The sequence below is a fragment of the Carassius gibelio genome, chromosome B3 (genome assembly GCF_023724105.1).
Source record: "Carassius gibelio isolate Cgi1373 ecotype wild population from Czech Republic chromosome B3, carGib1.2-hapl.c, whole genome shotgun sequence".
Classification (NCBI taxonomy): domain Eukaryota; kingdom Metazoa; phylum Chordata; class Actinopteri; order Cypriniformes; family Cyprinidae; genus Carassius; species Carassius gibelio.
Window position 1 is genome coordinate 39,377,848 of NC_068398.1, and position 14,762 is coordinate 39,392,609.

Genomic DNA, 14,762 nt, shown 5'->3' on the forward strand with positions numbered 1-14,762 from the left:
GTGTGTCTTGGTGTGGGTGTTGCTTTTCCACATCCTGACACTGACAATGTCTTTAGGTCTGTAGACTTGGCTTGACTCGCTGATGGGTTGGTTCAGGAGCACATTCACTTCTCTCTGTTTGGGGTTGACGTGCAGTAGGATGGCACTATCCAGAGAGTTGGCCAGGTGTATTTGTAGCAGGTCAGCTGGCGTGGTGATGGCGTAAGCCAGCACAGTTAGCACAAGGCTTAAGGGTATCATGTATGGTGGGGTTCTACCCATGGTTAGGCTGTCATTGGAGGAGCTAACCTCCCACAGCATGTCTGTCGTTAATGCTGTGACCAGCTGAGTCTGAGTAAAGTCATTTTGGAACATAGTAAACAGCGGTTTCATGGAGTTTACGGTCTGGTTTGCTGCATTGACACTGGATATACCAATGTTAAATGTTCTGGCGGCAGCAGTGGCTCTGGGCAAAGCTCCCGGGAACTGTTTGGAGCAGTGGTGGTGTCCACTTAACTCCATTTGTGTAAAAGTCACTTTCTCATTTTGGCTCAATATATGTTTGACATCGGTCTCAGTGTGAGTGAGGGAGTCCTCTCTCCATCGGACCCCTGTCCAGCTGTATTGGGTTACAGTGCTGGGGTAGTGTGCCCTGTCGTCAGTGATCAGGAGTCTCGGTGGTTCTCTCGGTGGCAGCTGTCCTCTCTTTGGCTGACAGCATAGCACGGCAAACCACAGCAGCATCCTAGTACAGATAATAGGGAGAGAGAGAGAGAAAGGGGAGGAAGAAACAAGCGAGGGCTGTCTTTGGTTGGACAGGGCAGCCTCTTTGCTTAATGGGCGGCGACTGGGTTTAGCTCGCCCTGGCCCATGTTTTGCCACATCTTGCTGCTGGCATGACGCTTGCTTCTGTGTCTTGTCAGTGGCTCTGGTGCTGTGTGGTGCAGCACATGCTGTGTCATGGAAATATATTGGCATTTTCCCCCTTTTGCTCCGTGGTATTACAAGCCCTGGCATTGTGATGTCAGACGGTGCACAACCCACAATGTTGTTCTGTGCACGCAGCATGTCCTTTGTATCATGCAGTGGTCTGGGGCGTTGGTTGTCAGTGACTGTAGACTGGTCGCCAGGGTGGATGGAGGGGTCTGAGAGGTGGTAAAGCAAAGTCATTATGGAGGTTTCAGAAGCCCGCATGTCCGCTATGTTGGTCTGTGTAGACAACGGAGCCAGCGCAAGCGATTCTGAGGTAGGGAGTTTAGATAGTTCTTATGCTGTGTGTATTCACTTCAAACTTGAATGTGGGTGGGTGGGTTGGGAGTGACCACAGAATGTTGTTTAGTGTGCCAGTTTTGGCAAGGGTGTCAGTTTGATCTTTTAAGTCCTTGTCTAGACTTTGTAGCTTCGAGTGTCCTTTTACCTTCTTCCAGTACACAGTCACATTGTGTGTTTTTGTGATGTTGTCACATTGCTGGAACAGGTGTTGGTGTTTGACATGCTTGTTGTTTGCAGTTTTGAAACCATTCTGTTTACAACATGGAAGATGGCACACGAAACTGAGTCTAGCATAGTAAGAGTCTGTACAGGCTTTGTTCAAACAGATGTTGAGGTCAGCTGGTGAGTTGGCATAGTCGAACAGACACCTGTTGAAGGTGAACTGACAGTTGCCAAGTGTTAATGCCAGTTTGTGTTGGTTTTCCGGGTGCACCGGAATGGTCCAGGATCCAGTGGTCACGTCAAGTGTAGGGAGGATTGTGGATCCTCTGATTCGGGGCATTTTTTGTTCCAGCTGGGTCTTGTGCCATCGTGACAGCGGCACCTGTTGATTCAGTTTCCTGTAGTCACTGGTGGGTCGCCACTCGCAGTTAATTTTGAGGGCGGGCAGGATGAGGGCTGAGTAGGTGCTGTTGCATGGATAAATGACACCTTTCTCCAGCATAGATTCGATGATCTCCTGCACTGGTTTGTGTGAGGCGATGGGAATCTTGTACTGTTTGACAGAAGTGGGAGGAGCATCAGGGTGCGTAGGTATGTGCACCGTTTGTAGGTTGGTAATACCACAGTCTAAAAAGTCTTTGACACAGGATTCTTTGATCTTATAAAAAACTTCGCTCACCGACATGACCGATGTGATGGCGACGAATTTGAAGGGTGTAGTGAACAATGTGTTGTTTGTACTCCCTTCAGGTATCTGTGCAGGTGGAATGGGCTCAATGACAGGTAGTACAAGTTCAAAGTCATTCACTAGCCATCCCAGCCGGTAGGCCTTGGGAATGTTTATGTCTGTTGCCGTGCTGTTGTTGCACAGGATGTAGACTATACAAGATGACACTTCAGTGAGGGGTGTGGCTTCAAGTGTGAGTCTGAGTTCCACACATTTAGGTGAGGATTGGAAGAAACCCAGCATGTGGTTTAAGGTTTGACCACATTGCGATTGAGCTGAACAGCGACCCCTTTGGTGTAAGCTGGTACCACTGTACCCTGTTCGTTGACTAAGGTGCAGGGGCTTGAATTTGAACTTGAGCCACGGCTGGCTGCTGGGGTTCCTGTGACCTCTGTGACCTGACAGTCTAGCTCTGTGGGAGTTTCCGTGACCTCTGTTACCTGACAGTCTGGCTCTGGCAACCTGTGTGGCTGGAGGGAAAGAGGTTCTCGCACTTGAGCAAAGTCTTTTGCTGTTTGAAGCACCTTGTGATGTGACAGTTAGCTCTGTGGTCTGTGGATGATGAGCAGTGTTCTGGGTGCTTGGCTCATACAGGTGGCAGTTAGACAGGGTGTTGGTTTCAGTTCTTATGCTTAGATATACGATGTCTGGTTTAACATCCTTGTCTTTCTTGCGAGTTTTCATGTAAAGAAGCCCTTTCAGCATCCTCAGGATCTCTGTTGTCTCAGACGTGGCTGCCCTGTGTTTTTCTGATGTGGGTTTAGGATTGAGCTTACCAATGTCATGTCGAGAGTGATTCCACTGCCGGCTGTGGGGGCTTTGTGTCCTGGACAGTGGGGATCGGCACTTTTTGGGTCGCTGGTCCCAGCATCGTTCAGAGTGATCGCTCTGGTGCTTTGGACGAGCACCACCACGATTGTGTTGCCCTCTGCTGGCTTGGAACGGTATTGACTCTCTGTAAAAAGGTCTGTGACTGTGGTGTTGAAGGGCTCCCTCTAGGGTTAACTCCAAGCAGTGCTCAGAGACAGTTTTTGGGGTTTTTCACAGTCTTTTCATAAATAGATTTTTGCTTGGTGCAAGCTTTGTGGGATAAGTTCCGTAACTCTTGTGTAGTCATGTTACGCGGACACGCTGGGACTCTGAGATGAAAACTCCAACTGTCATGTAGGTTTCGGAGGAACAGAGTTTTTAAGTGCACATCCTGTTCCATACCTGGTTCGTTGCATGCTCTGAAGTAGGCTTTTTGTAGCTGACTATAGAAAGTCTGTGGGTTTTCAAGTCGGCCCTGTTTGAGGTCCATAGCAATAAGGAGCCCATGATCTGAGTCTGGATCAGAGAATTCAAGAATCAAAGTCTGTAGCAGTTGCTGGTAGTACGCTTTGACAGTCTCTGGTTGACGATCCAGAAAACAATGCACATCACGCTGGACGTGATTCTTAAGATACAATGTGTTCACATCTGTCACGTTGGTGACAGTTCGCAAATGAAAGTCAATGTCTTGTAAAGAAGCATGAACGTCATGTCCTCCTGCAGGATCTGGCTTGAACGTAGGGATGCTTCTGGCTAGCTTGTCAAGTTCTCTGTGAGCCGTGCAGGGTTTAGTGGCATGCTTTCTCTGGAAGGGTTCTCCCCCCTCCGTTGTTGACAGGTGTTCTTGTAAGCTGGCTGGTGATTTCTTGAGTCGTGAGCTTACACCCCCTTTTTCAGCTCTGGGTTCTTGGCTAAAAGGGTTGGAGTGGCTGGCTGGGAGAAACTTTGTGGTGTGCGTTTCTCTGATGCAGCCACTCTGTAATCTGTGAGATTGTCTCAGTTCTGTGTGAACAGTGTCAAGCTCATCTTTGAGCTCGTCTCTCTGCAGAGTAAGCTCGTTGATTTTAGCTTGGGCCGCTTGCAAGTGTGTTTTGCAGGCCCAGGTTTTATAGTCTCTTTCAGTTCAGTCTCTGCTCTTTTTAGGAGAGTGTCACCTTGCTGGAGTTTTTTGTTGAGTTCTTTTCTGGCTTCTTTCTCCAGCTGTTCTCTTTGATCTGTGTTGAGGCGAAGATCTTGCAGGGCATTGTGAAGTCATTCTACTTCTTTCTGTAGCTCTGGATCTGTGTTGTCCTCTTTCTCGTGCTGGTTCTGGGTCTCGAGGATCAAGGCGACTCTGGGTTGGGGCCTGGTCCTTCCAGGCCTCCTCCGCTTGAAGCATTGCTGCTTGCTGTTCAAGGTCGATGTTGCTCCGTTCACCGAGCTGTGCCTGGGCGACAAGAATGTGAACTAGGCTTCCGAGGATCCTGGCGAGTTCTTTGTAGTAGTCGCTTTGGGTTGGATCATGTGCCATCAGTTCATCTAGCTCAGTGTCTAGTTGCTCTGGGTGCTGCAGGTTACTGGCGTCCTTGGGCAGGAAGGGGGTCATCATTGCTTTCAACCATGTCGAGAGGTGGCCCCCGTGGACTGCTGGGCTAGATGACTGGAACATCCTGACTCCCTGTCGGTTAGAGAAGCACAGCACACACACAAAAAGACCAATGCAAGTTCGTTCTACGGTTAACGAGCTATATTCAAACGGGCTGTGTTTTTTTGGACTAATTGATGCAAACAGTCAGACAGTTCAGTAGCCAATTAACTTGGGTCAACGAAGGACCTGAAATGGAGATTTAACAGGCAGTAGCCTGGCAGGTCACGTGATGACACCGGCTGCTGGTTGTTGCTCTACTATTTAGCTTCCTTGGTGGCTCTCACAGGTTACTGCCTCTATGTGAAATGAAAGAAACAAATCACAACAGAACAGAGGATAGATAAAGATAAAAGTGAAACAACACTTGAAATGAGATAAAAACAATAGAAACACAATGTGTTAGTGGGAATAAGGAGGCCTAAGCCTACTGCTAGGTTTTAAGATAGGGCCAACAGGTGAGTGGGGCTATCTGGGTAGGAAACCTAGAAAGATGGGGTGGCTTGAAGAAGCAAATGGGTCAAACACTTAAAATATATCCGGGGGAATATCTAATATTCTGTGGCTTATAATTAGTGGATGGGTTTTATCACATTTGGTTCACCTGGGTGAATTGAGGCCATTCAGGTGGAAACCAGTGGCTCGGTCAACCTCTCCGGCGCTCCCCAAACACTCAACCGCAGTGTCCCTGGCCCTCCGTTACGCTGGCGCTGCGCCCTCTCAAACAGCTTGTGACTTTTAACACAACTGGGCAACACCAAGATGTCAACCGCCAGACAGCACTACAAAATTGGGCTGTTCCCTAGAATGTTCCCTGATTTTGCTCGGCCAGTGAATACTTATTTGTTATTGCATTGTACTAGATGAATTTCTTTAAAAAGGGCAATTGTCCAAATTTCAAGGTGCTGTAACCAATACCACTGCCTTTTTGTGAGACGTACAAAACCACATCAAAACTATCCATTGATAACCATGTAGAGAATCATCTAAAACTGGCAGTACATCATGATGGTGAGTATAATTACACCTCTACTAATTTTATTTTGCTTTATAATATTTGATCAGAGTAATGCATGTCATATGGGTGAACCCCCCCCCCCCCCCCCAGATTTTGATTAAGTGCAATTCACACTGTAGAGAAAATACACATTTTCACTGCTGTTACTGTCCTGCTACAGTAATAAGAAATGTGCAGTTAATTACTCATCTTAAAAAATGTAAACAAAAGTTGGCTCTTCCTGGCCAGGAAGCTCAATATCCATTCCTGCATAGCCCAGCATCCACTTCTCCACTTTCTACTATTTCTTGGGCAAGTCCCTTATGTCAACCTTTGCAACCTGTAATGTCATTATAAACACCACACTTGCAAAATCTCACTTCACTTAATAAATACAGTTGGATAAAGATATTTTGTCTCTTTTCAGACCCCAGCCAATGTTCAGTGATCGACATGGCAGCCCTACGAAATGTGCTTGCTGTATGCATCCACAAAGCAGTGACCAAATAAAGATGGTATGTTGAATTGTTTTGCATTTTTATGCAAAGTGTATAATCACACTTACACTTGTTTTCGTTTTTCTAGATAAAAAATGCTTTAAATGAAAAGGAATCACGACAACAATTTTTGGCTCAAGTGGGAGCAATAATTCTGAACAGATCAGAATTTATTACCTTGGGACATCCCAATGATGTTGAAGGCACTGTGAGTATAATCACATGCAATATCATGCTTTTTTTTTAATAGGTGTATATTAAATTTGGTTTCTCTCAAATTATTATAGATTTTGAATGCCTGCCTATCAATGGTTAGAGATATTGCTGATTTAAAGGTAATATTTTATATATATCTTTTGTGTAGAACTGTTTTTTTTGGAGTGAGAAAGTGTGCACAAGTGATCCTTTATTAATAATGTATATTTGATATATTAATTGTGTGTTATATATATATATATATATATATATATATATATATATATATATATATATATATATAATTTAAATGGTATCTAACAGAACATAAAGGTCCATTGTTTTAGCTCATATGTGACAGTGACATTAACTAGGTTCATTTTAAGTGGCATTTAAAAATGTTTGTCGTCTGCATAATGACCATATAGCAGAATGTGACTTAATCTTACTGCCTTCCTGGACATCGAACCATTGGATGATATGTGTAAGTCTATTGGGTTTAAATGATCAGTACTCCTTAATGCTAGTAACACTGAGATATTTTGACAATACTAACAGTTGTATCTTCTAAGAATCATTTAATAGAACCAATTTTACAGATCATGAAACCAAAAAGCAGAGAGATGTATTTTCTTGATTCACTGCACGGCACTGACTTCAGCGATTGTCGTTACATTGATCCCTACAGGTTTTTTTCAGAAAAAATATTAAGAGTTCAAAGGAAGTTTGGGATTATGGTAGTTCTGTTTTGTGCCATACATCCTTTTGCATGCATTTTGTTTTTTGTTTTATGGCTCATTTATCATTGATGCTTAAACTATTTAAATCTACTTTATCGCTGGAATTATATTTTATTGTTCAAAGAAAAAATTCTTTAAACAATGATATATTAGCCAATAATTTGTTTGGGGTTGTTCCAGCTGGTCTGTTTATTAGTATTTCATTATTATTTTTATTCCATTTTTGTTTTAATTGTTGTTGTTTAAATGCTTTGTAGAGTACTTGCACAGAAACTAAATCCTGGGCCGTGGAAAGAGTATGGACGTAATGATCTCAACGTAAGCAGTTTTCTTGTTCCCATCACTAAATTCCATTTTAGATATTCAACCATGCAACAATGTTTGTTTTTAAATATTTATAACATGTTTATTTCAACAGGGTGCTCCAAGGCAGAACTGGTCAAATAATTGTGGAGTGTTTGTGTTGATGGTAGGAAGAATTGTTTAACAATAAGTAAGGTTTATATTCCTTGATAGCTTTGTCAGATTTCTGTCTTTCTTTGTTAATACATTTTTTAGTTTATGAGCAAAATCAATAACCAACAAACTTAAGATATTGATACAGTCAAACCACACCATTTAATTAAAGTTCATTACTATTGTTTTTGTATGTTTTCGTGTAACTTACTGTTAATGTTACAGTACACACACTTTGGGGAAAAGGTTTATTCTCAAAGGGTGATTGTGATTTACATGAAGCATGTTTTCCAGTCTGACATGGCTGCAGTAAGGAGATGGTGGTGCTTGCTCCTGCTAACAAATTATCCTGTGAAGTAAGCCTATTTTCAAGTTCTTCCAATAAATAAAACATATTTATCAGTAGTAGTTGGTGATGGAGGAGTAAAAGTAGCAGTTTTTTATCCTCTCTCTAATAATGTTAATTTGCACAGTATTTGGTTATTTATTATATATTTTTTAAAACCTGTGTGGAGTAAATATTTTTTTTATATTTATATTTTTTTAATGTAATTTAAGATCAGATGCTGAAAGAAAGCTACTCAGAAAAAGGCGCAAAGAAATGAAAACAGTTATAACTTTATAACCTTTATACTCTATACCAGGGGTGGGGAACCTTTTTTCTATCAAGGGCCATTTACACTTTTCTAACATCCTTCAAGGGCCATACTAAATTATTGAACATATATATCACTAACCTCTCTAATGCGATGGTTGGAACTGCTTCTCTTTGGCCAGGCGTCTGATGTCAGATGGCAGTGATGACGAAGCTACTCGCAGCTGGTTTTCCAAGTTTGGATCAGTCAGTCTTGAGCGGAATCGAGTCTTTGCAAGAGTCAGTTTTGAAAAGAACTGTTCACAGCAGTAGGTCGTCCCAAACAGAGATGCAAACTTCAGCGCATGTCACCTCAGAATGGGAAAATCTTCACAACGTACATACAGTTTATAGAACTCAAGCAGAGGGAGGTTGTTGTACTTTGCTTTGAGCTCGTCATTGCTTTGTAGCTCAATTATTTCATGTTGTAGGTTGTCAGGCACGTCAGATGGTTCCACATTAAATGGCGCAGCAAAAATCTTTAGTTCATTTTGTTTACTTTTCATGTCCTGAAACCTCTCTTCAAATGCCTGAAGCAGTATTGCACACTCACCAGCATACTCATCTGTCATAGCAGGCTTTTGTTCTTGTAGAGTAGGAAAATGCACAATGTTACCCTGTTCTAGTTGAAATTGCCACAGCTTTAATTTCGCCTCAAATTATTTCACGTTTGAAAGCAGAGAGCTGAGAAGCTGGTTCGGACCTTGGAGTTTGACGTTCAGTTCTGACAGGTGCTTGGTTATGTCCACCATAAAGGCCAAATCACACAGCCACTTGTCATCACTGAGTTCCACAACAGGTTTTCCCTTAATCTCCATGAATTGTTTTACTTCTTCCCTCAAATTGTAAAAGCGTGCGAGCATATCTGCACGACTCAGCCATCGCACCTCACAATGGTAAACCAGATCTCCATACTCAGACTCGAGATCACTCAGTAACTCTTTGAACTGGCGGCTGTTTAGCCCTCTGCTTTTGATGAAGTTTATGGTGGAAACGACAGTTGTCATTACACTGTGAAGCTTCAGGGAATGTGCACAAAGACTATCTTGATGTATGATACAGTGGCATACAACTAAATCACTTGGATCAAGCCTGAGACAACTCATTTCTTTTTTGACCAATGCAGTTAGTCCCTTTTGCGGGCCAAGCATGGCAGGAGCTCCATCTGTGGCAAGGCCACTTAACTTTTCAAATGGTAATTCAAATTTGTTCATTGCCAAAACAACTTGCTCAAACAAATCCTCACCTTTGGTAGTGGCTTGCAAAGACAGCAATTATTCTGTCGTTTCAAACTCGGCGGTAATTCCACGCACAAAGATGGCTAGTTGGGCGGTATTCATTAGGTCTGTTGTTTCATCGCAGGCCAGAGAGAAAAAAATGATTTTTTTTGCGGTGTCATTCAGTGTTGTTTCAATGTCTTGCACCATATCAATAATTCGTTCTGCGACAGTTCTTCGAGATAAACTGACACTTTGGAAGAGTTTTAATTTGTCTGGTGCTAGCAGCTCCGCAGCGGCAACAAGACACTCTTTCACGAACTCTCCTTCTGAATGAGGTCGCAGTTTCTTAGCTATTAGCTCACTCACCACAAAACTTGTATGAATAACATTCTCTCTGTCAGAATGTGGTCTTGTGAAAACTGCTTGTTGTGCATCCAAACTCCGCCGAAGACTGTTAACTTTATCCAAGCGCATTTGTCCTTGCAACGCATTCAGTTTAGCATGCTTTGAGCTGTAATGACGCTCGAGATTGGCTTTTTTCATCACTGCAAGCGCATCCCCACAAACTAGACAGACTGGCTTGCCTTTGACTTCAACAAAAAAATAATAATTTGTCCATTTTTCTTGAAAAGCACGACATTCTGCTTTTTTTTTCTTGCCTGTAGCCATGATTTTTATCAGTGACGACAACTGTGAATGTTACGTGCATATTGCGTGTTCACGCAGACTGTGCCCCGGACAGGCAAACCTGTTTTACATTATTATATATTATCTATAATGTTATATTTCTATTTTTATTATATATGTTTTTTCATTTACTATCACAGGAAAAATAATTGCTGTCCCTGCTCTATACTTTATACTTTATAACCTACTAAAATAGGTTTGTAACAACTGATCTGAGGACTGAAGATAAAATGTTCAAGTTCCTTTTTCCATAAATTATGTATTGGTTTGAACTCTCTCTTCTTCCTTTGTTCTTTCTTTCTTTCTTTAGCAGATTGGAAAAGGAAGCTGAAGCTGATTACATAATTAAGTGAAATGACCCAGAAGTTACCCGCATGCGCAGAAGAGTACTCAACGGTGAACGACGTCACTCGTTGTTTGCGGAAGTAGCTAACGGTAACAATGGATGCCAACAACAGTGTTGTCAACAGCGGAGCTCTTTTTGCATTATTAAATTTATTTTCACAAAGGAGCCAGCACAATTACAATCTTCTCATTTTAAGAAGAAAATTAAAAAAGGAGGAGAGCAAGGTTTTTGGCCATGGCGTTTTGTAGAGCAGTGTTAGCAACGTCGGTACAGAGAAACGTGTGGGTGTGGAGTCGCAGGCAGGAGTGGTGGGATACTGATGTGAGTGGCTTCACTGATACAGAATGTATCAGTAACTTTCGAATGACCAGATCACAAACTGGGCTGTCACAATAATTACAATATCGTTCAACATTTAGTACTTTTTGACCTCAATGTTTTTCTGTACATATATTTGTTAGTTAGTTTCTGTGTCATTACAAGCTCTTCAATATTTTAATAGTTCAATATATTGAAATCGGTTTTAAAGATCTTGCATCACTTTTTTGATGATGTTGCTTGACTTGTGTGTAAAAAATTAAACTTGAACTTCATGCTTTTAAAAGCCATTCTATGAGATGTTTCATGTGTAGTTTTTAAGTGAGTTGCTTTGCATTAAGTGTTAGATGTATAAAAAAAAATGAATTAAATGAAAATAAATTTTATTTAGGCCTATTCTAGGATTGCATGGGATGCCGGAGCCTATTTCAATGCACAATTGACACAAATAAAATGAAATAACCTCTTTTTGCATTATTAAATTTATTTTCACAAAGGAGCCAGCACAATTACAATCTTCTCATTTTAAGAAGAAAATTAAAAAAGGAGGAGAGCAAGGTTTTTGGCCATGGCGTTTTGTAGAGCAGTGTTAGCAACGTCGGTACAGAGAAACGTGTGGGTGTGGAGTCGCAGGCAGGAGTGGTGGGATACTGATGTGAGTGGCTTCACTGATACAGAATGTATCAGTAACTTTCGAATGACCAGATCCACCTTCGATTATGTTTGTGAGCGCCTGCGATCAACTCTGTCACGAGAAAAGACAAGTCTGCGGCGGCCCATAACAGTGCAGAAAAGCGTTGGAGTTGGAGTGTATTGGCTAGCAACAGGTGCGTGCTATCGTACGATAGCTAACTTGTTCGGCATAGCCAAGTCTACAGTCTGCTCCATTGTACACGAGTTCTGCGAAGCAGTTCGCCGTGTCCTCATGCCCCAGTACATAAAACTGCCCAAAGGGGATGACCTACAAGAGGTCATTGAAGGCTTCCAGCAGAGATGGGGTTTCCCGCAGTGTGGAGGAGCTATTGATGGGAGTCATATCCCCATCATTGCTCCAGAGGATAACCACGCAGAGTATTTCAACCGCAAAGGGTGGCACTCAGTTCTGCTCCAGGGTGTCGTGGATCATCGGTTTTGGTAAGATAATATAGATATTGTATTTTTATAATGGTTTAAAAGTACTGTACTTGCCTCACTTTCTTTTGATAGAACCATACATCTGCAAGAATATTATCCTTGAAAATACTGTACATAGGACACTGTACACTGTTCAGTAATTTAACACTGTCTTCCAACAGCTTCACCAACATCTATGCTGGATGGCCAGGGAGTGTTCATGATGCGAGGGTACTCCGGAATTCCCATGTGTACTCACTCGCAGAGAGGGGAGCTTTTTCCACCAGTGAGTAATCTAGTAATAGTGATTTATAACGTATACAATGTCTTTAATTATTTTGATTTTTTTGTGTTTTTAAATCTTAAGGACTCTGAGGAGATAATGGGCGTTCAAGTGCCAATCATGCTGCTCGGTGACCCGGCTTTTCCCTTTCGAAGCTGGCTGTTAAAAGGATACTGTGACACAGGGACCCTGACAGCTGAGCAGAAGTACTTCAATGAGCGCCACAGCAGAGCCAGGATGACTGTGGAGTCCGCTTTCAGCTTACTGAAGGGCCGGTGGAGGTGCCTTTGCTAAATGGCTGGATGTGGATGTTTCCCTCGTCCCCACCATAATCAGTGCATGTTGCACACTCCAAAACGTGTGTGAAATGCACAGGGAGAATTATGAAAGGCTGGTGGAACTGTTCCTCATGTTGAGAGATGGGCTGAAGGAGGGGGATTTGTAGATGTGCAGCCATCAAGAGTCAGAGAAGCACTGACTCAGCTTTTTCTTAGCCAACGTTGAGCCACAAACTGGGCTGTCACAATAATTACAATATCGTTCAACATTTAGTACTTTTTGACCTCAATGTTTTTCTGTACATATATTTGTTAGTTAGTTTCTGTGTCATTACAAGCTCTTCAATATTTTAATAGTTCAATATATTGAAATCGGTTTTAAAGATCTTGCATCACTTTTTTGATGATGTTGCTTGACTTGTGTGTAAAAAATTAAACTTGAACTTCATGCTTTTAAAAGCCATTCTATGAGATGTTTCATGTGTAGTTTTTAAGTGAGTTGCTTTGCATTTAGTGTTAGATGTATAAAAAAAAATGAATTAAATGAAAATAAATTTTATTTAGGCCTATTCTAGGATTGCATGGGATGCCGGAGCCTATTTCAATGCACAATTGACACAAATAAAATGAAATAACCTCAGGAAATGTATGACTTTATTTAAACATTTAAGTCAAATTATCCAACAAATCACAGTTCAGGAAAATGATTTCACAGGAAAATCACATAAGTTAAAAAAAAAAAAAAAAAATCTTTTTGCATTTTACTGTAATATGTACCTGTTATCTTGACAGGCCTAACCACAAACTATTTATTTGTTTAGTTTTGTGCTCCTTTGCTGAATTGTAACCATAGCTGCAATACGTTTTTAAATAACATTTTCAATACTGCTATTGCGGTTTCCTTTTTATTAAGAGAAAACAGTGTGGCTATAATAGTGCAAACAAATACATTGCAACATATTAAATTTTCCATCAACAAATGAAAATAACCTTGCATATCAATAACCTTCACATTTCAACCTGAACATTGTGCAAAACTGCTACATTAACTGGCATTAATGTTTTAGAACCATTCATAAAATTGTAAAGCGGGTTTCATCATCTTTAGACTGGAAAGGTGGATGATGAACCTCGTTTTCGAAAGCCTGTTTATCCTGAGTATTTGCCAGTGCCTGGAAAAAAGACTGAGTGAGATGAGGATGTGGATGAGTATTATTGAAGGGCAGTGGTTGATTTAAATCTTGAAAAAAGGGCAGGGGCTGGGTGGGAGATGGAGAGGAAGCCACAGGAAACCGTGTGGAATGATGAGTAGGAGGACGAATTGAGTTGTAAATCTGAGAGGGCTGAATTGGTGCTTGGTAGAAAGGTGGCTGTGGAGGCTGGATTGATCTCTCCATAAACTGAGATATCATGGCGAACATTTTACGATCATGCTCATGCTGAGCTGCTTGCATCTTCAACAAAAGATCTGTGTCGTCATCTTTAAGGGCACTGGTAATCTTGTCAGCAAACACCTCCAGCGTTGCCTCCATCTTTGATTTTCTTTTTCTGCTCTTGGCAGTAGTAGCTGTAAATAAAAAAAAATAATCAGATCAAAATAAGGATTACCATATATTTTTTTTTTTTATTAGTATAACAGTAAAAACGCCAAGCATTCCAGTTTATATCTAGTAATAATTATGATTATTTATGGCCATTTATAAACAATACTAAGCTGTTCAGGAGTGGAAGGCAGTTCAACGTTTAATTCAAACAAATTAATTTCATATCACATGTTTTGCCATCACTTTTTGACTTTTTTTATGATCACTCGTCTGTCAATTTTTGTTGCACTTTCATCATATTTGTTATTTCTTTTTGTCACGTTTTCATCACTTTTTTGTCATTTTTTTGTTGCATTTTCGTAACATTTTTGTTGCTCTTTTTTCCAAGAAGCTTTTAGATTTGGGTAATGACAAACTGTAGAAAATGTATTCGGTTCAGGTGGGGGTTAAGAGGTTAATGGAGTTGGAAAACGATCAAAATACAGCCAAGAACCTACAAGCAGTGGGTGTGGAAGATGCATGGCTGTTCACAGATGTCTCTTCACTTGCTGCAGAACTTTCATCGGAGGTAGAGGTAGAAGGCGAAAGAGCTACAAGGGTCCCATCACCTGTGTATGCATTTAACAAACTGTCACACATCGTATTTCAATGTTATAAAGTTAAGTCACAGTAGGTATAGGCCATGTGCAAATAACCCACCTGTATCACCGCAAGAGCGACTAGCCAGGCTGGCCGTGACAGCTGTGGGACCTGGGCTCTCCTCCTCTGGCTCTGACAACAGTTCTAGTGGCTGAACGCTGGGCTTATCCCCCAAAATGCGGTCCAGCTCTTCGTAAAATGGACAGGTGATACGTTGACGGCCACTTCATTTGTTCCAGGC

At 41.5% G+C, this 14,762-nt stretch overlaps 1 protein-coding gene across 1 annotated transcript; it reads left to right on the forward strand.

Moving 5' to 3' along the window:
* Positions 1-11,361: 11,361 nt before the first annotated feature.
* LOC127953037 (uncharacterized) lies at positions 11,362-12,071 on the forward strand. Its single transcript, XM_052551931.1, has 2 exons — positions 11,362-11,798; positions 11,960-12,071. The coding sequence occupies exons 1-2, from the start codon at positions 11,362-11,364 to the stop codon at positions 12,069-12,071; spliced, it is 549 nt and encodes a 182-aa protein (XP_052407891.1).
* Positions 12,072-14,762: the final 2,691 nt, after the last annotated feature.